Source organism: Pleurodeles waltl, chromosome 10, assembly GCF_031143425.1.
Source record: "Pleurodeles waltl isolate 20211129_DDA chromosome 10, aPleWal1.hap1.20221129, whole genome shotgun sequence".
NCBI lineage: Eukaryota > Metazoa > Chordata > Amphibia > Caudata > Salamandridae > Pleurodeles > Pleurodeles waltl.
In genome coordinates, this window is record NC_090449.1 from 76,843,958 (window position 1) to 76,870,867 (window position 26,910).

Consider the following 26,910-nt stretch of genomic DNA (forward strand, 5'->3'; position numbering starts at 1 on the left):
GGGAACTTCCAGCCAGTGACAACATTTTTACCAGCATGCAATCCCATTTCTCTCCAGAGAAAAGCCATACTTCACATATGTGGGTGGGTCTATGGCATTTGATAGGAATGGACCAAAACTTAGAACCATGTCAAAACCACAATGACTTTAAACAGTCCCAATTTTGCCCAGCTCCTGTCTAGTAGGATAAATCCATCCACTCATGTGGTGTATGCTTTTCATAGTGAGAAGGCAGAATGATAGAACTTTTGCTATATTTTGGCATTTGCACACTGTGGCATTCTGGGCAAGAAATGATGGTTGGTTCCATTCCACCAACTTTAGATTCAAATGTGTAGTTTTCAGAATATAGGGACAATAGGTTTTCCTGGGTACCAGTCTTTCCCAGCCTGAATGAAGCAGCCATCTCACATGGAAAGTGTGAGGAAATTGGATTTTGTAGGCATAGTTTCAATGTTTACTGGAGACACTGCTTAAGAAACATAATAAGATCCACCCATGCAGTTCTCAGAAAAGCCATGGGTTTGGAGGATTCCTTGGGTGCAGACTGAACTCCGGGCCAAACTGTGAAGCTCAACCCCAGGGAATGTGACAGGAAATTGTTTTAGGCAGTATTTAAGTTTGTAGGCCATTACGGGTTCAATACATTGGAATCCACACAAGCCACGCCACTCTGGATACCCCTAGGTTTCTAGTTTTCAGTAAAGGTTCCAGCCTATCGCAGGCCCAAATACAGCAGCTACTCACATGCCAAGAACCTGTGGAAACAAAATTCATGACATTTCCATGTTATGCTGTTGGGCCTTTCTTATCTTGGGTGACAGGCCCACTCAGAAATTAACATTTCTACCAAAAATATGTTGAAAATCTGTGACTTTGCCCAAAGTCGTTCTGGGCTAGGAAAAAGTAATGGGATTCACATACAGGAAACCAACATGGGCTTGCCCGAGTGCTTAGTTTCCAGAAATGTCTGGGGTTCATATGTTTCAATGGATGCAGCCAACCCTATGGCCAAATACCAAAGCTATACCATTCCAAGAATCAATACCTTTCAAATAATAAATCTTGATGTTTCCATGGTACGTTGTTGTTCTTTCATAGCCCAGCTGGTGGTCCCAGCCACACATGTAGGGTACATTTATATCAGGAGACAAGAATTCTGGGGGGTAAGATTCTTTGAGATTCCAGAATGTTTCCCTCACAGAAATACTTGGAAAATGTGTAATTTTTCCCAGTGTTTGGCACTTGCAGGACTCCGAGTAAGTAAAAATAGTGAGATCCATAAAATACAAACCAAAATGGAATTCCACATGTCTAGTTTCCATGGGTACCTGAGCCCTAATGCCGAAGCTAACTTCATTATAACAATCAATGAAATTAAAACAGCCTAACGTTTCCACAGTGTGTTTGCCGCATTTGCTGCCCCTTGCAATAGGCCCACACATGTAGGGTACTGTAGATTCTGTAACTTTATCTTCCACAAATATCATAAAATTATCTGATTTCATCCAAATGTTGACATTTACAGGACTTATGGATATGAAGGTGTGGTGGGATCCATGCAAGTCACACTATACTGGACTCCCATGGGTTTCTAGTTTCAAGAAATAACTTGGGTTGGTACGTCAGACATCACCTGGCACTATTACAGTCGACAACCACTAAAAGAAAGGCCTATTTTATTCACACTTTATGTCTTCTGTTCACACCGATGAGCTTTTGGGACTTTCATGCCCAATGTGATATGCCAATTTACAAATGTGGAGTACCAATTTCAACAGGAGAAGCACACAAATTCAGAATGTTAGGACACTTATTATCTACTGAACTGCACTTGATTTTTTGGTGTTCAATTCTAAATCAGTGGGAAAACAAAAAAAACATTTCGAAAAAAACACCCCAAGAATCACATGATATCCCTGTTCGAAAACTCAGACATGTGGTCACATATCAAAAATGAATAGCTCTCCTTCATACTGGTACCCAAGCTTAATCTCTGGTACAGCAACCCACCTGGCAGAGAACACACAAAACCTTTAACAATAAGGACTACCACCAAGTGACTGCTGAGTTGAGGTCACTGCTGTGGAGCAAAGTAGAACATTTTTCCACCATTGGTTGGAAAAGACAAAATGGTGGCCACAATTCCAACCGTGACCGTTTCATGACAATACTCAGTGACCAGCTGCGGCAGCAGCAGGTGAAGCGTGCTGAAGAATCTGTGAGGGATTCTCACTAAGGTGGACTGTAATTAAAGCAACAGTTAAAGCAAATGAACATCGATAGGTGCAGACAAAACAATCGACTTAGGAAGGAGTTTCGAGGACATAGATACCAAGAACTTTAAAAGCCCACTAATACCTCCCTTAGGAACCTAAAACATGCTTATTACGAACTTCTCTGGCAGAGGGCAGGTACATCACTAAACATTAATGCTCAAAAATGAAGTAGAAGGAATGAAGTGGGTGAAATGCTAGCTAATTTCCTGAAAACACAAGCAACAGAGATTTCATATAATTGCAAAATCCAGAGAACTAAGAGGCGAGGATACCGACAGCAGAAATAATGAAATTGTTTTACCAAGGCCTACATAGAGAACAATCGTGCACTGTAAAAAAGGATACCATCACATATGTATGAAAAAACCTCTACCTACCATAGATGACAAATATTGCAACAGAATTAGAGCAAGACCTTACACTACCAGAAGTAATTAGGCCTTTTAACAATGCCCTCTATAGTAAATTCCTAGGCCTAAATGGCCCCTCAGCCAAAGTTTATAGAAAACATGCAACATTTTAGCACTGAAACTTAATTCAGTTTTTCACAAACTCCACCGGACCCGCAATATAAAGCAATATAAAGCATGATGTCAAAGACAACCATCATAGCCATTCCTAAAGAAGGCATAGCCCACACGTCGCATGCAAACTACAGACCAGTATTCAAAGACTTTTGGACTATAAATTCAAAGGGAAGATCTAAAAATCGGAACATGAAGGTCACCCCTAACTCATACACTCAAGAATCTTAAATGGCAGAATATTCAGGAGGGGTATTCTAAACAACTACAAGCTAAGTGAACACCTTAACAAAATAAACACCTCAGCGGCATCCATCACCTTGGAAGCAGAGAAGGCATTTCAGAATTCATCCAAATTCCAATTTGGTCCAAAAGGTAATAAAACAATGATGGCCCTATAGGAAAATCCAAAACCAGCAGTTATGATCATTGGGTTCACTTCAGATTACTTTAACCTAAACAGGGGCACTAAGACAAGGGAAAAGTCCTCAACCACGCGTTGTAAACAACGTGGACGTTTCCCACGCAAACGTAACAACGCATGGCTTTTTCTGTGCCTTAACCATGCAGAAAAAGCCATGTTTGTTCGGGAGAGGACGTGGTGAGGTAAAGTGGGGCTTTAGCAGGGGTGGGGAGGGCGGATTAAGGGATTGTGGTGGGTGGGGGCGGGCTATTTGTTTTTTTAAGAGGCGGGGGTCGGGCTATAGATTGTTTTCTTCAGGGGCGGAGGGGGGTTTGGGTATATATATATTTTTTTATTTAGGGTGGGGAGCAGCGTAGTTTATTTTTGAAGGGGTGGGAGAGGTTTAAGGAAGGGAGGAGAGAAGAGGAGGAAGGAGCGTGAGAGGACACAGGGAGGTAAGTGGGGTTTGTCAGGGTTGGTGAGTAGTTTTTAGCAGGGTGGATTTAGGGGGGGTGGGTCGGAGTACTTTAGCTTTTAGGGGCTGGAGTGTCTAAGGACAAGAGGTCCATTGTCTGACCAACCAGACATCATCAGATTATTGACAGACATAGAGAAATTAAGATATTCAGCCTCAAACTCATTGACACATTATATCTTAAATCAAAAAAATAAATAAAAAAAATCGTAAATTGGATGGCTACTTTAGGATTTGAAGCCTAACCACCAATTGGTGTTGGCACTGCTGTGTGTGACCTGGAGATCCTATAGATATGACTGCAATCTTTAAAGCCTTCAAGACAAGAGTTGGGGAGACACTAACCTAATTTTTTTACCTTCAGCTCCTCATTGATCCATGTCTAGGATACGTGGCGACAGAAGCAACGTCAGAAAAAGATACCCACACAATCCAACAGATAAAACGAACATGTAGCAGCCAGGTGTTTATTGAGTAGCAAGACTGTATGTGAGTTTGCATGGATGGACGAGTCGGGGAGTGTGTGAGGGAGTAAATATTAGTGGGTAGGGTAAGCCGAGGGTAGTTAAGTAAAGGCAGCAGCTGGTGAGAAGTGGAACAGAAAGGTTGTAAAAGAAAACTAAGGCCCTCATTACAACCTTGGCGGTAAATGCCGCCTACCGCCGTGCTGACGGCCGCCAATATACTGTGACCGCGGCGGTATACCGCTACGGGTATTATGACCCACACAGGGAAATCCGCCATTATAAAGACACACACACACACAAGTCCACCAGACCAAAGGTCAGTGATAAACTGGCGGTGCCAAAACCCACACAGTTACGCCAACAGAAATACGCCCACAGTATCGGGACCCACGAATCACTGCGGCGGTCTTTCAATGGCGGTAAACCATTAGCGGTACACACTGCTGCGCTCAAAATACACACACACTTACAAAACTACACCACATTGGACAATTCAAAATACACACACCTGACACACATACACCCACCACACCCACACACTCAGACCAATATAAAACACACACCCACATTACCCACAACCCTTTCAACGAAAACAAGGACTGCGAACAGAGAGAGAGAGAGAGAGAGAGAGACAATCCAGGAGTACCCACTCATTCTGAGCCACAGAACATCATCACCCATACACCATCCACGCACCTCACAGCACATACCACAACACATCACCCCACACATACCACTCACACCACATCCATGGCACTCCAAGGACAGCCCAGGTTTTCAGAGGAGGAGTTAAGGGTCATGGTGGAGGAAATCATCCGGGTAAAGCCACAGCTATTCGGATCACAGGTGCAGCAGACGTCAATTGCAAGGAAGACGGAGCTATGGCGGAGAATTGTGGACAGGGTCAACGCTGTGGGACAGCACCCAAGAACAAGGGATGACATCAGGAAGAGGTGGAACGACCTACAGGGGAAGGTGCATTCTGTGGTTGCAAGACACCAGGTAGCTGTACGGAGGACTGGCAGTGGACCCCACCTCCTCCCCCACAACTAACAACATGGGAGGAGCAAGTCTTGGCGATCATGCATCCTGAGGGCCTCGCAGGAGTAGCAGGAGGACTTGACTCTGGTAAGTCAAATCTTTACTACTTTATCCCCCACCCTACCTGCATACCATCACAAACTCCCATCCCTACCCTCACCCCCATCACCCCACCAACTCACAAATACCCCACTATCACAACCCACCCATCCCAATACCTAGCCCTGCATGCAACACCTATGCATGGACACCCATCACTAAAGCATGCCAATTAGAGAGAATCACCTAGCCCACAAAATCACAACGCACACAAGGCAAAGCTGACAGAGCTATCACAACCATACAGGGGAACACACCCATGCACAAGATGGCATATGCAGATACAATAACACTGCATTTTCATTCCCACAGGACCCCCACTGAACGTCACCGGTCCGTGAGGCACAGGACAACAGGGAAGCTGGGAGGACTGCTGTGCGACAGAGGGAGGACAGGCCCAGGGAACCCACTCTCCACAAGGCACTCGGCAACATCCTGGGAGCATAGCACCATTCCCGGGAGACCATGGGCCAGATACTGGCCAAGTTGCAGGAGACACAGCGGCTGCAGGAGGGACAGTACCTGGATCAGGGAGGACCTCAAAGACATCCACACCATCCTGGTCACCACTGCAGGGGTGCTGGCTGACATGGCCAACACCATGAGGGAGGCAGTGGCACAACAACGAGCCCCTGACACTAGCCACACCGATGAACAGCCCTCCACCTCCGCCGGTGCTAGTGGACAGGAGACCCCGCCACTGGAACAACAGGCCACCAGCACCCCACCCCCTGCAGAAGGAGGACCACTCCGCAAACGGTCCCTGCGATCCAGGCAGAAGCCAGAGAACATTGCCAAGACCCCCGCCAGGAAATAAGACTCTCCTGATTGTCACCCTTCTGTCCCACTCTGTCATCCTGTCCACCTTGAACTGCCATTGCTCCCCTTCCTATGCCCCATTAGACAATGCACCTGTGATACCAAGAGACTGAACTCTACCATGGACTTTCCTCCACCATCACCCCAGCCCATTGCACATCCCCCTCTACTTATTAGCACTTAAATAAACACCCTTTGAACAAATACAATTCTGGAGTCTGTCAATTGATTGAAATATGTATTAGTACAACAATCTGAAAACATTGCAAATCTTATGTACACTAATTTATACATTGGTATGACCTGTAGTGGGCAGAAGTAAACATACCAGGAGCCAGAGTAGGGTACAGAGATCTGAAAATAGAGATGCCAAAGGGTACAGTAAGTGGCCAGAGACATAGGGAAATCATGCTGCCATGTACAATGTCCAACAGAAAACTGAAAAGAACAGTGAAGTTACAGTGTCTTACCTGTGTGTCACTGGAAGTGCTGCTGTATGATATTACTTCTGACGTCCACATCTTCTTCCTCTGCCGTCTCTTCCTCACTGTCCACAGGCTCCACTGCTGCCACAAGACCATCTCCAGGCTCATCCTCCTGCAGAAAAGGCACCCGACGTCTCAAGGCCAGGTTGTGCAACATGCAACGATGATCTGTCACACCTTCTTGGGTGAGTAGTACAGGGATCCACCTGTTAGATGGAGGCACCAGAACCTAGCCTCCAGGAGGCCGGAGGTTCACTCAATAACCCTCCTTGTTCGCCCATGTGCCTTATTGTAACGTTCCTCTGCCCTTGTCCTGGGATTCCTCACTGGGGTCAGTAGCCATGAGAGGTTGGAGTAACCAGAGTCACCTGCAAATATCGAGGGACATCTGTTATACACACACTATCCCTTAGGGACAACCCCATACCCAGACACCAAGATATTCTGGGTGGGGACCTTGGGCTCACCTATTAGCCACACCCGGTGCCTCTGGAGTGGAGCCATCACATACGGGATGCTGCTATTCCTCATGATAAAGGAGTCATGCACAGAGCCAGGATACTTGGCATTCACATGGGAGATGTACTGGTCAGCCAAACACACCATCTGCATATCGAGGGATAGGTTTTTCTATTCCTGAATACCTGTTGATTTCTCTGGGGGGGTGCAGACAAATGCTACATGTGTACCATCAATGGCACCAATGATGTTGGGGATATGTCCCAGGGCATAAAAGTTAGCTTTCACTGTGGCCACATCCTCCACCTGGGGGAATACGATGTAGCTGCGCATGTGTTTCAGCAGGGCAGACAACACTCTGGTCAACACGTTGGAGAACATTGGCTGAGACATCCCTGATGCCATGGCCACTGTTGTTTGGAAGGAACCACTTGCCAGGAAATGGAGCACTGACAGGACCTGCACTAGAGGGGGGGGATACCTGTGGGCTCGCGGATAGCTGACATCAGGTCTGGATCCAATTGGGCACACAGTTCTTGGATTGTGGCCCTACCAAGTCTGTAGGTTAGGATAATGTGTCTGTCCTCCATTGTCGCAAGGTTCACCAAGGGTCTGTACACAGGAGGATGTCTCCATCTCATATTCATCCTCAGCGGTTGAAGCCTAGGGAGGAAAACGGTGAGCAAAGGGTCATATTCACTCATCCATTGCTATAATGATGCATCTCTTCATTTACAGAACCAGTATGTGAATCAGAGTCAGCGGATGTAGCAATGTCTGCTGTCACGCAGTTAGGTGCCATGACCTGTGTCCCCCTGAAATGGCGGCTGACTGACCTGTGAGGAGGGACAAGTGGAAATGAGGTAATTCCGCTGACGTTGTGCGCCGTTGCGGTAGGCGGTCGAAGACCGCCGCGCAACTTCGCATTGGTTATCATTGGGCTCTATGGGTGCCAGGAGCCAATGGCGATGTACGCCGGCGGTGACGTATGCGACTGCCATTTTCTTTCTGTTCACTCACTTGCTACCGGACCTTCAACAGGAGAGGACCTACACTGTAAGTGCTGCTGTGACCTGTGACTGGAAGCGACAATGGCTCATGTGTCTGGGGAAAGGGCCCCTGCCTTCACTGCGGAGGAATTGGAGAAACTGGTGGATGGGGTCCTACCCCAGTACCGTTTACTTTATGGTCCTCGAGACCAACAGGTGAGTACACTGTGAGCACGGTGCATGGGGCCTGAATGCATGGAGTGCTGTGTGTGTAAGCCTCCTGTAAAGGGGGGGATGGCTGAAGGGTCCTGGGCAGAGTGCTGCATGTATGGTGGTCAATGTATGTGCGTTAGTGGATGGGAGGGATATGGTGGGCCATGAGTGTGACGTTCCAGGCGGTATGACTAATCCCTTTTCTGCTGTATTTTTTTCTGCAGGTCAGCACCCTGTGGTGTGCCAGCGGCAAGGAGGTGCGGACCCTGGGGGTCTTTGACAGGCGCAGCACCCACTGCCGCAAACAATGGGAGGACCTGCGCCGCTGGGCAAGGAAGACGACGGAAGCCCAGCTGGGGCTGGCCTCCCAACGAGGAAGGGGTGCCCGTCCTACCCTGACCGCCCGATGTTCCGCACCATGGGGGTGGCCTGTCCGGAGTCGGATGGGTGCTTGAGGGCATCACAGCAGCCACAAGGGGGTGAGTACAAATTCTGGTTCATTCGTTGGTGCGCGTTAAGGTTTTACCTGAGATGGGGTGATGGACTGTGGGTGCCCCTAGGCTAGGGCGTACATGATAGGGTAGGTCCCTTGTTGTGCAGGTTCTGAAGGACTCCAAACCTGATTATGTTAGTGGGCATCTACTACTGGGCAGGGTCCTGTGGGTTTCAGGTGCGCAGCTGATGATGTTATGCCATGTCCCCCATGGTCTGGTGACTAGCATTGTAACTGGTCGTGCATGGCCTAATGCATAGGGCAGCCTTCCTGTGTGTTGTGTATGCCAACTGTAGTGTTGTTGCTGGCACTGACCAAGTGTATCCTCTGTCTCTCCCCCCCCCTTTTTGTTTTGTCACCCGGTCTAGTGTGCATTTGTATCATCTGGCAGAGGAGCCGAAGCACCGGCGACGGAGGGAGCTGCATCCCACATGGGCCTGGAGGCCAAATCCACTGAGGGTGAGGGCACCAGTGGGACGGAGGGTGAGGGGAGCACCACAACAGAGACAGGAGGGGACACTACAGACAGCGACTCCTCCTCCGATGGAAGCTCCCTGGCGGTGGCGGACACCTCTGTGCCCAACCCAACAACAGGTATAGCCGCCACCCCCCCCTACCAGCACCCCTTCAGCGTGTTTCCTGTGCCCGCTCACCCAGGAGGGTGGGCATCTCCTTTGCCCCAGGAACCTCAGGCCCTGCCCCAGTCAGCCCTGCTGCCCTCAGTGAGAAGGCTACTGACCTCCTGAGATCCCTCACTGTTGGGCAGTCAACCATTCTGAATGCCATCCAGGGTGTCGAGAGGCATTTGCAACAAACAAATGCCTACCTGGAGGGCATTCACTCTGGCGTGGCGGCCCAACAGAGAGCATTTTAGGCTCTGGCCCCCGCACTGATGGCAGCCATTGTCCCTGTCTCTAGCTTCCCCCCTCCAACTTCCTCTACCCAGTCCCAATCCCTCAACCCCAGCCTATCACAAGCACACCTTCAGACCAGCATTCACCCAAATCAAAACACAGAAGTGGCTCAGGCAAACACAAGCACCACACTTCATCTCACAGGCACTCCCACAAGCACCATCCCCATGCAGACACACCAACATCCACTGCCTCCAATGTGTCCCCCTCCTCCTCGTCGCCCACCTCCCTCCCAGTTGCGTTTCTACTCACACCTGTTTGCACTACGTCCTCATCCACTACCTCCATCACCAGCACGCCCATCACTACACACCTCTCACTGGCAGTCACCACCCCCACATCCATGCACACGTCCCCTGTGTCCTCTCCCACTGTGTCTGTGACCCCTTCTCCCAAAGTACACAAACGCAAGCACACACCCACCCAACAGCCATCCACCTCCCAACAGCATCCAGCTCATGCACCTGCACCCAAGCACAGCAGACTAACACCTCCTACAACCACTCCCTCTTCCTCCACTCCCAAACCTTCACCCTCTTCGTGCCCCAGTGTCCCTAAGATTTTCCTAGCCAACACTGACAGTTTCCTATCCCTCCCCCCCCGTCCTTCGCCTCAAGCCAGGGTGGCCAAGACCCAGCACCTCATCCACCAGGTCCACGTCCGCTGTTGTTCCTAAAGCTGTCAGAGGCTCAAAAGGGGCACCCGTCAAGCCAGCCACTGTACCACCAACCCCTGCCAAGGCAAAGACCATTCCGCCACCTGGCAAGGTGAAGAAGGGGACAGCATCCAATAAGGGGAAGGAGACACAACCACTGAGCAAGGCCACCTCAAAGACTCCAGCTGCCAGACCCAAGGTGACACCACCATCTGCCAAGGGCAGGAAGGGGCACAAAACACTAGGCAAGGCACTTCAGCCGTCCGAGCCTGCAGGTGAAGGCCTGGTGACTACCAGCACAACCACCAGCACCGCCACCTCTACCGCGGCCAGCACCGCCACCTGCACCGCCGCAAGCACTGCCGAAAGTGGCACCACTGCCAGCAGCAACAGTCCCAGTGGACAGCCGTCGGAGGCTGCAGGAGAAGCTGGAGCCTCCCCCACCACTGGCAGCACCGGCACCTCCACCGCGGCCAGCACCGCTGAAAGTGGCACCACTGCCAGCAGCAGCAGTCCCAGTGGGCAGCCATCCAAGGCTGTAGGAGAAGGGCTGGAGCCTTCCCCCACCACAGCCAGCACCGGCACCTCCACCGTTGCAAACGCCGCTGAAAGTGGCAACACTGCCAGCAGCAGCAGTCCCAGTGGGCAGCCGTCCGAGGCTGCAGGAGAAGGGCTGGAGCCTCCCCCCACCACTGGCAGCACCGGCACCTCCACCGCGGTCAGCACCGTCGCAAGCACCGCTGAAAGTGGCACCACTGCCAGCAGCAGCAGTCCCAGTGGGCAGCCATCCGAGGCTGCAGGTGAAGGGCTGGAGCCTTCCCCCACCACTGCCAGCACCGGCACCTCCACCGCGGCCAGCACCGTCGCAAGCACCGATGAAAGTGGCACCGCTGCCAGCAGCAGCAGTCCCAGTGGGCAGCCGTCTGAGGCTGCAGGAGAAGGGCTGGAGCCTCCCCCCACCACTGGCAGCACCCCCACCAGCACCGCCACTACCACCACTGTGCAGCCGTAGCCTCCGGCGGATGGACTGTAGCCCTGCCTCCATGGACGATCATGCATCCTGACCACTGCAAATCTCGTGGGTCTGACACCCAGGTGAGGGACTGTGACCTGGCACCCCCCACGTGCTGCATCACTGGGCAAAAAGCCCCCTCCAGAACCAGTGGAGAAATGCATCCACTCACCCTATCCTTGGCAGGATGAAGCACACTGGGCTCAAAGCCCCCTCCAGAACCAGTGGAGGACGGCATCCACTCACCCCATCCTTGGCAGGATGAAGCACACTGGGCACAAAGCCCCCTCCAGAACCAGTGGAGAAAGGCATCCACTCACCCTATCCTTGGCAGGATGAAGCACATTGGGCACAAAGCCCCCTCCAGAACCAGTGGAGAAAGGCATCCACTCACCCTCTCCTTCCCAGGATGAAGCACACTGGCACAATGTCCCCTCCAGAATCAGAGGAGAAATGCATCCACTCACCCTATCCTTGGCAGGATGAAGCACACTGGGCACAAAGCCCCCTCCAGAACCAGTGGAGAAAGGCATCCACTCACCCTATCCTCGGCAGGATGAAGCACACTGGGCACAAAGCCCCCTCCAGAGCCAGTGGAGAAAGGCATCCACTCACCCTATCCTTCCCAGGATGAAGCAAACTGGGCACAATGCCGCCGCCAGAACCAGTGGAAGAAGCCATCCACTTGAGAGACTGTGGCCTTGCACTTCCCAGGACCAGGTAGTGGGCAAACCACCCACTTGAGAGACTGTGGCCTTGCACTCCCCAGGACATCACTGTGGGCATGGAGCCCCCTCTAGGAGCAGGGGCATTGTACCATCTTCCGGCTGAGGTGCCCCCCTTCCCTGTCCCCCTGAGGTGCCTGTGTGTTTTCAACCTGATGCCCCTGCAGTGTTCTCTCCATTTTGAGGCAGGATTCAAGTGTGGGCTTGGCCTATGTGCTATGGCCCAGTGGGCCACGGACTATTTTAGTGTGGACATTGTCCCTCATATTGTATATATTGTACATACTGTTTATTTATTTATGAACGTATTTCTCTTGAATTCTAATATAACACTAATTTGACTCAATTGCTTTTGTCCTTGCGTTCTTCAAGAAGGTTACGGGGTGTCTATGTAATGTTGTTGCATGTGTTTGTGTGCATGGTGTTGGGGGTGAGGATATTGTATGTGTCACTCTCTTTTTCTTCCCCCCCTGTCTACTAGGTGCTGTACTCACTGTGGTCGTCGTAGCCGTTGGTGCTCCTGATATATGAGAAGATACACCAGCATGGGCAGAACACGCAGCTCGGGACCCATGCCGTCCTGGTTCTTCGTTGAGTGTTGAGAAGTGAGTGGTTTCCATTCCAAGTACTGTTTCCGCCGTGCTTTCGATGGCCCCGGAAAATCTGGCGGATGGGCACGTTGTAATGGGGTGGGCGGTACATTGTCTTCCGCCTGGCTGTTGGCAGTGACCGCCACGGTGTTTGTTGCTACCGCCATGGCGGTCAGAGTGTTAAAGAGGCTGTATGTGTTGGCGGTTTCCACCATGGTCATGATCCCATTTTTGTTACCGTTGGCCTGTTGGCGGAATTACCGCCGCTATAACACCGACCGCCAGGGTTGTAATGAGGGCCTAAATGTTTGTGCATGTACATAGTTCAGGAGTGAAGAAGGCTCTGTGTATAGTGACCACAAGACTTTAGGCACTGAGCACGAGTTGTTTTGACTTAGGCAAGAGTCGGGAGCCCAGGATGGACATGGGTTAGCACACAAGTACATCTAGTCTCAACCACTCCTCATCACATTCACCTTGTGCTCAGTCCACCACAACTAAAAGACCACCAGCACTTCTATATACATTGTCTCTGCATCACCCACTCATGCAGTGCTGGCAACAGCCCTGAAATAGGAAATACAGCCATTCACCTCAAACAGATATCTTTACACACACTACTAGCTGACTCCCTGAACTCCTCCTAAGATCAGCATGCTTATGAATGTCAGCGCCATCTCACTTACACCATCACACCCCTCTTGTCCATACCAATCATGAGCACAGCAGTTTTACAACAGCACACTCTCATAAACAGCTCAAGCACAGTCTCACAGATTACTCACAATAATAACACAATAGCCGAAAACTCTCATGAATCTTGAATGCTCGTCATTCAGTTCTGTTCATGTCAACTCTGGGCATCCTGAACACGTCAAGAAGCAACAAATCAATTGATATGTGCACACAAAAAAATAAAAATAACACTGCAGATTTACAAACCTTTTGTGATACGACAGATCATTGCACATTATTTCTATAAATTATTGTAATCTACAATGTGCTACAGTACACAACTCAATTCTAAACAATTATCTGACACTCAAAAACAGTCCCCTAAAAAAAAACAATAAGAGTGAAAGCTTTTCAAATGTTCAGCCAAAACTTACACTGAAGGTGGGCAGTGAGGAAGCAGTAATTGAGAAAGGACCCTAGAAACAATGGCAGAGGAACCTGATTCACACTCACCTTTCTCTAACATAGAAATATTCTTTGCAGTGGTCAAAGGATTAACATTCACACATCTGCTCCATTCTGCTGCACAAACATAAAGGTGCTAATGTGCCAATTAATAATCATAATCCAAACACTAGCTACAGATTGGACAAGGGAGCTGAAATACTTTACGATTTGATAGAATAAAATAACAGGTGTGTTTGTAGAACAGGTGTTTGAGCTCAAGACGGTCCTTCAATTCAAACGATACTCATTTAATTGACCTTGGAAGGACGAATGGCTGAGTGGACCCACCAATATTTAAACCGATTAGCCTAGTATCAAACATAGTTCACTCAGCCACAAGATCCAGTAGATTTATAAACCAGGACCAGGATACTACGGGTCCTACTGCTGTCTGACCCACCTTCTCACAGATCAGTCAAACAGACTCAATTAAGAAGTTGCCATTTTGATGAACTGTGTAATGTCCAAACTTATGGCTATGTATTTGAACTACCCAGGTGTCCCATTGTGATTTGATAGCGCTACCCTTCTCTGTTGATATTGTACTGCCCAATAATAATACAGCAGTCGGCCAGAATTGATCTGACTTATACAAAGTGAACTCTTCTAGGCCCCCAACCGATCTGATAGATTTAGGTTCTGTAAATATTTATCCCACACCATTTTTCTGTACAAAAAAGTACTAAACTCATACCCAATAGTTTTCCTTGAGGAATTATGTATTATCACCAAACACACAGAATTATCCTTGTAAAGAAAAAATATATATATACACCTGTATTTTCGGCCCACAAAACTGCAATATGTCCTGTGCCACTCCTTGCAGATTATCAACAAGCCTGTTAATAAACAGGTCAAAAAGGAGACTGAAAAGACAACCAAATACCACTTCTGACCAGAACACATGTAGCTCCAAACGGAATGTGGGAGGTAGCAGAGCCTGTTTCAAAATGTATTTATGATCCTGGGAAGTTATAAGTATTATGAAATTAAGTATGAGGTTACCAATTTGGAGCCAGAACAAGGGTCATTCATGAGAAACAGTGAGGTGAAAAGTACTAAGCCAAAGGCTCCTCATTCTAGTCCTCTTCTCCACACTCTCCACTAACAATAATTTACGGATGCAAGCCTGGGCCATCTAGAATCTGGAACACAAGGACCCCTTGGCACATACAGAAGTACTGTGGACATAAAGAAGAACAGACCAACCTGTGCCCACCTCGTCCTCTACTTCAGAGGAGAACGTCAGCAGATCTAAGTCAGGTCCACTGGACACCAACGCTCAAAACCACACTTGTGTCTGGATATCACCCTGCCATGATGAAACGTGAATCCTCTGATTTGTCAAATAATATCGAGGAACCCGCCTACTACAGAATAAGCAAATGGGGCTCATTTTGGGCTGCACGACACCCGCTGCAATCCTCCACAAACAGAAATACTTTTAGCAGAACAGTGAGTGTTACCTCAATTATTGCCAGCGACACAGCAACAGCAGGGACTGGGCTACCTATTATACCTCCAGCAGCTGTCTCCTTTGAAAGTCTCAGATCCAAGTGGGGGGTGTCTCTGTATTCCACCTACCGGCGGTGGCTACAATGGTTTCTACTCTCCCACTGATCTTAAAATCCAGGCATCCTTTTGACCTAGATTCAACTACCCTCCCTAAAGATCTTTGAACGAAGGGGGAAATATGTTGAAAGCAAGCCTCCCCAAATTTCAGGTGGAAGCCAGCTTGTCTCATCAGAGCAAGCAAAACTGTAAAAACAAAGTAGGTGCCCACTTTTCATAGTCTAAAGAGATGCACACTCGGCTAGTGCAAATCTCCTCAGGCACGCTTGATCCTTTTGTACCACAAGCACGGTCACAACTTTATTCAGCTGTATGTGGATTCTTGCTACTTTTTAGTTCGGGAGCTGCTCTGGGCACAAGTTTCTTTGTTCCCGCGATTCATGGTAGGTAAGCAGTTTGATTCCATTGTTGGGAAAATGTGGGATTCTAGTCCCAACCCTCGTAGGATGATGCAGGTCCTTCGTTGAGGTGGCAGTGGGCCTCTTCAGCTCACCCCACCTCAAGTCCTTCATGGTCCATCTTCTGCTGAGAAGCATCTTCCTTGTGCAAGGATAGATCCACTATCCCTCCTGAGTAGTTTGTCGGCTCTCTACCACGAATCAAGGTTCATCCAGCCTCTACTGGCAGCCTTGGGTTGAAGCCTCCAGCTTATTGGTCTCTAACCTGGCAAGAAGAGCGGCAGTGGCTACCACACCCCTCGAACTCAACAGGGGCTTTGTCACCGCTGGTGTAGGGACCCAGATTCAAGAAAATAAATCTTGGCACACTGGCTGGAAGTCTGTGTCCTATGTTTATGCAAAATGACCCTTATGTATTATTTCAAATACCACTTCTAAGGCTGGTTCTTGGCAGTACTGCAGTTTGGTTATTTCACTCTGACTGGGCCAACAAAGATATAGGTCATGAAGCAGGAGCAGAAAAGTGGGATGGAGTCGCGAGTTGTGTATCAGGAGCAACCCAAAACAAAAGCAAAAAGGCAGAAAGGCTGCCCTACTTAACTACCTGTTAACATCTGAGAATTGCCTTTGGAGAGGACAGTGAGCCTCAGGATACTGTTTGACCCCCCTGATTTATTGGGATGAATACACTTATGCAGGCTCAATCTGTCAAAGTGAACAATGTCTGTGGAAATGTTGACTCAGTGCTGTTTGGCCTTCTTTCTAAATCCACAATCTTGGAACACCAGCATAGTGTACATTACAAAATCCAAAACGGATTGTGCTGTACTACTACATCCAGGAAGAACAGAGCTCACTGCAATGAACTCACATCAGGGCATCCATCTTAAAAAACAAAAAAATATATGCTGCAATCATCCTGTGGGCGAGTCATTTACCACATATCTACAATAAAATGCTGGTTAATCAGTCAGTTCTATCCAAGCTCATCCATGTGAATGTGCAGACCTAATTATAACCTAGGAGGGGCTCATTATGAGTGTGGTGGTCTACAGACTGCCACAATTGTGATGGTGGTCTGGATCACCGCCAGTACAGCAGTCCGACTTCCACATTAAAACCATGGTGGTCAGACTGCCAGGAACCACCAGGATCTTGGATCCTGGCAGTCTGGAGGTGGTGGAGCCCTGGGGATTACGACCTCGTTCTCCGCCAGAGGCGCAGAGGGGCCCCTGCACTGTCCATGCACTTGGCATGGGCAGTGCAGGGGCCCCCCTGCCCAGCATCATCGCATTGCGAGGGTGCTGGCGCATCTTGCTCGCTACAGCATTGGTACCAGCTCGATTATGAGCCGGTGACAATGATGTAGTCTGTTTGCCACTAGGCCAGCACACAGAAATGTAGGTTTCCACCAACTGACCTAGCCGGAAACTCTAAATAACTCCGGCAGGGAGTTTGCTGCATAGGCGGCGGCCACCCTTTCAGGAGTTTGGCGGACAGTTTTTTCCATCCACCAAACTCATAACGAACTCCATATTGTCTAGAGCAGTGGCTTTTAATATGTGGTCCGAGGAGTCCTGGAGGGATCGGTAAGACTTAGGTGGTCTGATATTGTTTTACTAAATCAAATAATAATTAAATTAATAAAGCATGTACGTTTAAAGAATCAAAATGGAAAATGTTGAAAAATGTTTATATTTGATTATGAATTAAGAAAAATATTTCGATACTGGAGCATTTGATAGGTGTATACTTGTTTTTGTATTTTTTTTGTGATTTGTTTTCCTGGCTTCCAATAAAGACTCGGTGGGGATCCAGGGACTCCAGTAATGATTCTGTATGGGTCCACACAAGTCAAAAGATTAAGCAGCACTAGTCTAGAACTATTTTTCATAACGGAAACTTGGCTTGCACCCCGAGCCACACCCTCACTGACATAATAGTTTCAGACAGCTCCGATGTCATCTCTGAAGTAGGACCCAATAAAAATGGCAACAGACTATCTATAATTCGTTGGAAAACATGCCATGCTTAACTACTAACATTCCATCATTTTCTTTTCTGTACCTCCTCTAAAACAAATTCAACTCCGATCCCATATCATCCGTCACTATTCAGGATACTTACTCAAACATTTCAAAAATCTGGTTATCATAATGAATACTCACTACTCGTAGGAGACTTGAGAATACCTAGACATATTCAAAAATACGCTCTCGTCGACGCTAGAAAGAAATAACGTTGCAAGCATCTTCTAGAAAACATTCTAAAAATTCATAATTAGATAAAAAGTAGCAACCTGTCTTCCGTCTTTACCAACATACAGAAAGGAGGTGTACTTAAATGGGCTACATTAAACCATCTTGAATTAGAATCACTGCTTAGAAGAGAAATCTTCCACTAAAGTGAATGACAATCAGCACCAGAGACACTGAACATCTGATTCTAAATATCTTTTACAACACCCTACTCTCTATTACTGGGGGGACTATAGCAATGATGAAAAAAGTCAAACATAGACCCCAAACAACCTACAAAACCAGTCTCAAGCTATGATTTCTCGTAAAAATCATTGGAAAAAAACAGTCCTTGTGCAACTTTCGTTACACATTTTGACTTAGAATTACTGTTTAAGATTATAATGACAGTGAATTCGATCCTGTCTATTATAAATATGTTATGTACCAAAGGTAATCAATCTTCATAAAGAAAATTGATTCATTCATGTTTTGAGACAGGAGTTTTTTTTTTGCCTTGTTGTTTTATTGAATTAAGAGCAGAAATGTATAGTTGGTGGTTTACGTTTGTCTTTGATGTATGCAAAACCAACCTGGATACCTGATAAAAGCTACAAGGTCACACCACTAAGATGTGTGCTACACAAATTCCAGTTACTTTAACAAATCACCTCCTCTGTAATTACCTTCCCTCCAGCCTTCCTTATCCCAGTCCTTATGTATGTGAGGAGGTGGGTCAATGTAAGTGGGGTAGCTCACCACCTCAGGTATGTAAGGTCTAGGTCAAGAAATACTAGAAGTTGGAGTGCTGAAGATAATCCAGTAATAAGGAAATGTCCTTGACCTGTCACTTTTAGCCTTCTCTTCAACAATACTCCCTACTGGGTCTGTTTAAATAGTCTCCCTCAGTTTACCTTCATACATCACTTACTAGCTCAGCCTGCCGCCTAGCTGCCAAGACATTACATGTCCTTTGAGAGTCCTTCAAGTACTGGGACTAATAAATAGCAGCATTAAAAATGATAGTAATTGAAAAGCTAGGTGCATGGCGCAGTGCGATGTACACAAAATTAGCCCACTTGAAAGGTAGTCATGGCTTGCAGCGCTAAAAAGGGGCGGATGTGGCACGGAGGGTGTTAAAAAAAAAAAAAAAAAAAAAAAATAGATAATAATTGAATGTTTTTTTTTTTTTTTCTTCAAACTTACCTGATCCGCCGACCACGCCGCCCTCCTTTCCAGCGTCGCTGCAGGCACAGGCTCCCAGCCTGCCCTGCGGCCAATCCTGACGCTGCTCACGCAGCATCACGATAGGCTGGGAGCACTCAGCCAGGTTTGCTCCCAGGCGGACTGGGAGCCGTGCAGGCTCTCGCCAGCCCAGCAACTGTGTTGTCGGGCTGGATAGAGCCTACTGCGCGCATGTGTGTTTGGCAGGCCCAAGACGGCCGGCCAAACACACATGCGTGGTGGGGGGGGGGGGGGAGAAGAGTGCTGTGCACTCCCCCTCACTTCTAGTCAATCCCACGGCCCGCCCCTTTCAGAACGAAAGGATAATGAACATAGTTTATTATCCTTTTGTTCTGAAAGGTTTTGGAGCTTCTGCTGCTGTTGGGAGGGGAAAGGGGGGTAGGAGAGAGGGGCGACACTCCTCCACCCGAATAGAGGAGCTGCACCCTGTTGAAAGGTATGAACCTTCTTTGTACTTCAACCACTCAAGTATTTTCTTTCCATGCCTAAACACACACATATTTCCATGGCCAGGGTGAACAGATATACAAGTTTGCCCAGACATTCCTTGTTATCTACAGCCTGTCCATGCATCCTAGCATTATTTTCCCAATTTAAATACGATTTGGGTTTGGCAATACGGTGGGTGGATTAAATGAGAATGCACTTTAAGTTTTAAAAATGTGGTGCAAGCTCACATTTCCATCCACCACCTCTATTTACGTCACAAATGGAACAGCCGTAAATTGTCTAACATACTGCAGTGCCAATCATGCCTTGTATTAGGGTGTAAAGAGGGTGAATCAGCATACGAGAAAGCAATTGGCCAACACCAGTGCCCATTAGCCTTCCTCTCAGCATGTGGGAGGGAGGAATGTTTTCTCATGCACACTTTATTTGCACCATTATCTTTTAACATGTATTAGAACACTGGAATGTTGGGAGCTCCATTAGAGACAATGGAGTGCTCCGGGCTTTTACTGGCCGGCAAAAGCCCGGAGCGCCAACATTCCAATCTTCTTTGTTCACAGCAACATTTTAATCCCCTCTGGTTCCATGAAGCCTTTGTTTTATTTATGAGAACATTCTGCCCTCTAATGGCAGAATGTTCTAATAGGCTTCGGCTCGGGCCTTTAACGCGGGAGCGGGCCTTTAATAGCCAGTAGAGCCCGCTATGGCGGGTTCTAAGGCTATATTAGAACACTGGAATGTTGGGAGCTCCATTGGAGACAATGGAGTGCTCTGGGCTTTTACTGGCTGGTAAAAGACCAGAGAGTCAACATTCCAATGTTCTTTGTTCAAAGCAACAGCTTTGAACAAAGGTCTCACGGAGCCCGGGGGATTTCCATACCCTCGAGCTCCGCGAGAACTTTGTTTTATTTATTAGAACATTCTGCCCTCTAGTGGCAGAATGTTCTAACAGCTTTATAGCCCTTCGTAGCTGGGCTATACCGGCAATTAAAGTCCTGCTCCCTTATTAAAGGCCCGAGCCAAAGCAGCGGGCCTTTAATGGCCGGTATAGCCCACTACGGCGGGCACTAAGGCTATAATAGAGATTGTCTCAACGTTAATGCTACTATGTATTAAAACTCACCATGCATGTTTAGTAGTGACATAACAGGAACTTCAAATTATTTTTGTGGATCTATGTGCATCTCTGTACACATTTACTTTCCTCTGCCTCACACTCACATACTAATGCTAACCAAATCCTGATTTTATATTTTACTTTCTGATACTTATTTATTGTATTTATCTGGCGCTAACTACCCCTGAAGAGGCGTTGAATGGTTCTGTTCTTACAGTTAAAAAAAATAATCACTTCATTTCCAAGTATGCATAAAAAAAAATAAGATGCAAGAGGTTGCTCATGAGGCAACTTCAGACCTCTGTGATGTTTTCTGTGGAACACACAAAGAACTCGGAACTGAAACAAAGATAAACCCTCTAAAACACCGCTCTTTGTGTTTATCTTACAATATAGATTGTCTCATAGACTGTGGGGGTGTTTCTGTGTAATCCTTGTTAGTGCCTAGGGTTGCCACCTGGCCATTTTTTACCGGCATGTTTTAATGCCCCAACCGCTAAAAAAAAGAGAAAATCGCTGAAAGCCGATATTCTTTTCTCTTATCATTACAAGCTTTAATCAGTAAATATCGGTTAAGTAAAATATAATGTAAGTATCATGTTAGCGTCATTCCAGAACATTATAAAGTGAATAAATCGCCGGCATTTTTCTCTGAGAAAGGAGGCAACCTTATGCGACCATTTACTCTTTCTTCTTTGATTTTGAGAATCTGGTCACCCTACTAATTATGCCTGGTATTTCTTGTCATCCTAATTTCTTACCTGTTTCCCCGGCTCCCCCGGGTTCTGTTTCCGCTGCTGTTTAATCCAACTCTTAAAGTCCATGCAGGCTCGGCATGGTTTCTTTTTATCCCCGCTCCCTTCTGCAGCTAGCCCAGCCTGGAAAAATTGTGCTAAAGTCTGCGACTGATCAGACAAAACACGGTGACCCTGAGGGGAGGGTGCCGCAGAAGTGTTCTGTGCCGAGGAAACGGGAGACTTTGCGGAGGAGTCTGGACGTCTTTCACTGGGCGCCGCCATATTGAATTCGCACAGCATGTTGGGTACATCCTCGCCCTCAGCCTTCAGCCTTCGTTTTCTTATTTCTCATTTAGTTCTTATTAGTAGAACGTATGTGGCGTCCCTAGCAACTACGCATAACAACGTGCTACCGCGAGCGTGTTTTCAAACGTCATTGCGGCCAAATGCGCGGCCGGCATTTTATTTGGTGGTTGTTGCTGGGGTTTATGGAAATACTGTAGAGAGCTTCGCGGCAAAAGAGTAGCGGAGCTACGGTTCTGGCAGTGTCTGAATCGGCTTTCGGGGGAATCTTTTGCTAGCTAGCTATTTTGGGAAGCTCACAGGGGAAGGAGACCAGTTGTAGTTTACGCGGTGGTGAATGAGGATATAGTGGGGGGTGGGGAATAGGTTGAATAAAACCTATGCTGCAAGTGGGAACGCACAACTATGGCGGTAAACGCTTTATATGGAAATGCAAATGTACAGGTACTCACTAGATTACACGTTTGCTCCTGAGAAGAGCCGGTACACTCCGTTTTAAATGTATTGTAGCAGGGCTAAGAAGTGCAGGCACTCTCCATATTGTAGTAGTATTTATATAGCGCTTACTTCTCCTGACGAGGCGCCAAAGCGCTTTTCGATGAGTAGCACGCTACTCCGGAACCCAAAAGGAATTAGTGGTGGATTAGTATAGGGAAATATGAGTTTAGTTTTATTATGAGTTAATTGGACTGGAATAATGGAGGGGTAGAGGAGGGAAGAATCCAGAAGTGTTAATTGAGAGTTTATAGTAATAGGATAAGGCTTGGGATGAATAAGGGAGGGATGGAGGAGGGAAGAGTCTGTGGAAAGGGTTGGGGGGATCATAGTAGCAGGAGTAGTTTTGGATGAGTCAAAGGTGAGATAAATGAGGGAGAATTTAGTAGGGTTGTTTGGGAGATCATGGTAGTAAACAGGTTTGGGTGATTGAGATGGGGAAGAGGAGGGAAGAGTTTAGGCAGGGTTTTTTAGGAGATGAAAGTAGTATAATGGATTTAGGATGAGTCAGAGTGGGGATGGAGGATAGATTGATAGAGACATGACATGGTGATGGGTAGACAAGGTAAAGCTGGCAAGAGAGTACAAATATAATATTTTTTATTTATAATTATATATATATATATATACATTTTTTGATCATTTTAATTTAATTTATTCATTATTATCAATATATATTTTTTAATTTACTTATAATTTGAATTTTATTTATAGATTTTATTTTTATTTCATTTTTTCTATAGTACAGTAGGACTAGAGTAATAAATAAACAGATATGTAAATACATAGTAAGGGAATATATGTCCAAGGAATATAATAATGGGTATAATATGAGAAGACAAGTAGTATTGTATAAACACAGACTTTCAAGATTTGTAATACTTCAAGTTAATGAATAAGTGTACTTTTCTAACATTTATTTATCTTTACTCGATTTTTGAATAGCCAAATGCCTTTAATAATACAACATGTGATCAGTGTGATATAAAATGAGAGCAGGGATATATAAGTATCTAATATAACAACTTATCTAGGAGCTATGCAATGACCTATGAACATGTTAAGCATACAAAACATACACACACACACATATATATATATATATATATATATATATATATACACATCAAATTAAAGAAGTGCAGGTACTCAGTACCGGCCAGTGCCTGCCCAGTTACAGTACTGGCGGTATTGTACCGATAAAAGAACTCTTCACAGGGCCTGCTTTATCACTGTTGGTGCCCGGTGCAACGATCTTTGGTGGCGCCCCTTGTCCAATGACCTCATTCTCCACAGAGTCCCTTACTACAGCTCTACAGTGGTGCCCCTCATCTGTTCATTATTATTATCATATGTATTTCACTTCTTTTATCGTTCTGGTCATAACAGCGTAGGGTGTCAGGCCATTTTACATCACACACACCCTATACAGAGACAATGAATCTTGAGTCAGTGTATAGGAAATGTTACACAAGACAATCAGAATTGCAAGGTGTAGAAGTCATTTGTCGGAGTGCTTAGTCTGGGGAGCACAAACTCAGGATTTAAAACGTAACACAATGGTTGGGGTTGGCACTACCCCTAAGAATTTGTTTCTACCAAAACAAATCCATTTATTTACCTTAAACTAATGAAAGACCGAGGGGGAAAAAATAAGATTCTAAACATATGCTTTGCAATTTCCATGCAGTTCCTCGATGTCAGTTCATACCTCACTGTGCTATTTTGTAAGGACTTTAACTTATGATTACAAGTAATGGATCCCCGTGACAAAAGCAGTAACCCACTGAGCTAGTTACATAAAATACAATGTTGTGATCTGCATGATGTTACACCCACTTTGCAGCTGGGACAGTTACCTTCTGCCTAACTTTATGATGAGTCAACACTGCATTAGTCAAAACAAAGCACTCTCTAGTAGATCCATTAAGCAGCAGAGTTACCCAGACTTTTTGTTGCCTGAAAGTTTCTGGTCACATAAGGAACTCTGCAGCAGTTGCTTTTATCCATCAGATAATTCAAAATACAGCCTTCCACCGAGCTAGGAGCAAAGCGTGGTGGTACCGGTTTCACCTCCCTAAGGCTATCACTGACTGCATATGCTGCAAAGTGCTGGTACTCCCCATTTGAAATAAGGCTTTACTGTTTCTTTTAAATCATTACATTTCAGTTGACAATTTCTCTGAGTGTTGCAGGGAGGTTGAGGGAGCAGCCACTCGGAGATGGAGTGCAGACGAGTATTACTCTTGATTCAGGCAGAGTTCTTCCTGTAGCAGTAAGGGGGTGATTCTGACCCCGGCGGTCAGAGACCGCCGGGGCCAGGGTTGGCGGGAGCACCGCCGACAGGCCGGCGGTGCCCCGCAGGGCATTCTGACCGCGGCGGTTCGGCCGCGGTCAGATGCGGAAAACCGGTGGTCTCCCGCCGGTTTTCCGCTGCCCATGTGAATCCTCCATGGCAGCGGAGCGTGCTCCGCCGCCATGGGGATTCTGACACCCCCTACCGCCATCCTGTTCCTGGCGGGTCTCCCGCCAGGAACAGGATGGCGGTAGGGGGTGCCGCGGGGCCCCTGGGGGCCCCTGCAGTGCCCATGCCAATGGCATGGGCACTGCAGGGGCCCCCGTAAGAGGGCCCCACTTAGTATTTCAGTGTCTGCTATGCAGACACTGAAATACGCGACGGGTGCCACTGCACCCGTCGCACCTTCCCACTCCGCCGGCTCAATTCTGAGCCGGCGTCCTTGTGGGAAGGATGATTTGCCCTGGGCTGGCGGGCGGCCTTTTGGCGGTCGCCCACAAGCCCAGGGCAAATCCCAAAATACCCTCAGCGGTCTTTCGACCGCTGAGCGGTATTTTGGTGGGGGAACTCTGGCGGGCGGCCTCCGCCGCCCGTCAGGGTCAGAATAACCCCCTAAGTCACCTTTTGGGTGATAAGTGGTTAAAAAGGAGGTAGGGAAGGTTGGATCATAGCTAAAATAGATATTGAGTGAGCTTGGGTGGGGGGGTGGAGCGGTTCACTAACGGTTGGGTCAGTGGATGTGGGGACTCCAGGTCACAGGTTTGGATGAAAAGAGCAAAGTATTCTGGCACACTTATGGTTCATTACCTCCCCAGGGTGCATGACCCAGCACACTCTTGAGCACTGTCAAGGGCATCCATGACACACATGACCCGCTGAGCCTGTGTGACACATCACCTAGTGCTCTCCATAAGATCATGATCCATGTCTCTCCTGTGGCACATTAACCAGTGCACTCCTGAGACACATGACTGATGGCACATCATTGACGCACATGTAGCAACATTTAGTTAGGGGAATTAGCATTAAACCAAAATCATAATAAATATAATGCAATGTGCCTTTAAGAAATTAAACAAGTGCAGCACATCTGTCAATCAGTCATTTTAATAATAGTATACAGGCAAAAATACAGATAGTACCACAAACATCTAGCCCTCTGCTAAACAACAAGCAGAAAAAGTGTAAAAGCTTAAGAAGGATAAAACAGTTTTTTACCCCAAAATCCAAACAAAATAGAGAGTACCCTCTCAAGCCAAGGGGACAGGTTGTCTAAACCAAAATATTAAATTCTCCCCTTAGTGAATATTAAAACATATCATGAGCACTCCACAACTGTTCAAACTCTCCTCAATCATCTATATTAACATATACCTATAGACACAGCAAAATTGAACACTACATAAGATTTTGAAAAATATATATGGTTTTAATCCTATGATATAAATCCTTAAAATGAAATAAATATATAGGACAATATATACCACATATCACAACAATAAGGAAGAATCATCTGAGACAAAACAATATTTCAATTTGCACACTTCTCCTTTTTGTACCCCTGGGTGTCCATATATTTTAATCAAAAGCATATAAATACAACCTGTGGCCATAGATTGTTCCTTTATATTTTGTTGATGGTTTTCAGTGGAGTTAGCTTATAGAATCCTCAAAAAGCACATCTTTTATAATGTTCTGTACAAAGAAAATGCACATTCATAAGTTGATTTTAAGTAAATGGGCAGCACTGATGTTTCTTGTGCAGTAAATCAATTTTCTATTGAAGTCAAATAAAGTACTTGCAAATTATATTAATTTGGTGTAAATTACATTATTTGTTGCACATAATAAATCATCCTTTTTACTAATGCAAAACATTAGAAAACAAAAGACTGCTTCTACATATTCATAAAACAGGCTTAGCTCACAGCCTTGAAACGTGGCAACACACGTACATCCCTTATCGAGGAAGCTAGTTATTAGTTACAGCTGCACCCAGGGACAAAGGCCATGGTTTGCAGCTGGATTTCTAGGATTTTCTGAATGAAATATGAAAGAGCAGCTCGTGCACAACAAATAAACAGGCACTTTTGTGCAATGTGACAAGCAGTTTTGCTAATGTGTCCTAATTATGATAACTAAACCGAACCTATTTTAAGCACTATTTTATAAAACAATATCTTATGTTCACACTGTGTATGAAGTCTTTAACTGGAAGGGTAGCTGCATACAAGAT

At 46.6% G+C, this 26,910-nt stretch overlaps 1 protein-coding gene across 1 annotated transcript in view; it reads right to left on the reverse strand.

Moving 5' to 3' along the window:
- Positions 1 to 21,917, reverse strand: part of GFER (growth factor, augmenter of liver regeneration) — a 28,997-nt gene extending 7,080 nt beyond the window's left edge. The window contains exon 1 of the mRNA XM_069209778.1: positions 21,605 to 21,917. Coding sequence (XP_069065879.1) covers positions 21,605 to 21,880 — 276 coding nt within the window. The 5' untranslated portion in view covers positions 21,881 to 21,917. The remainder of the gene's footprint in view (positions 1 to 21,604) is intronic.
- Positions 21,918 to 26,910: the final 4,993 nt, after the last annotated feature.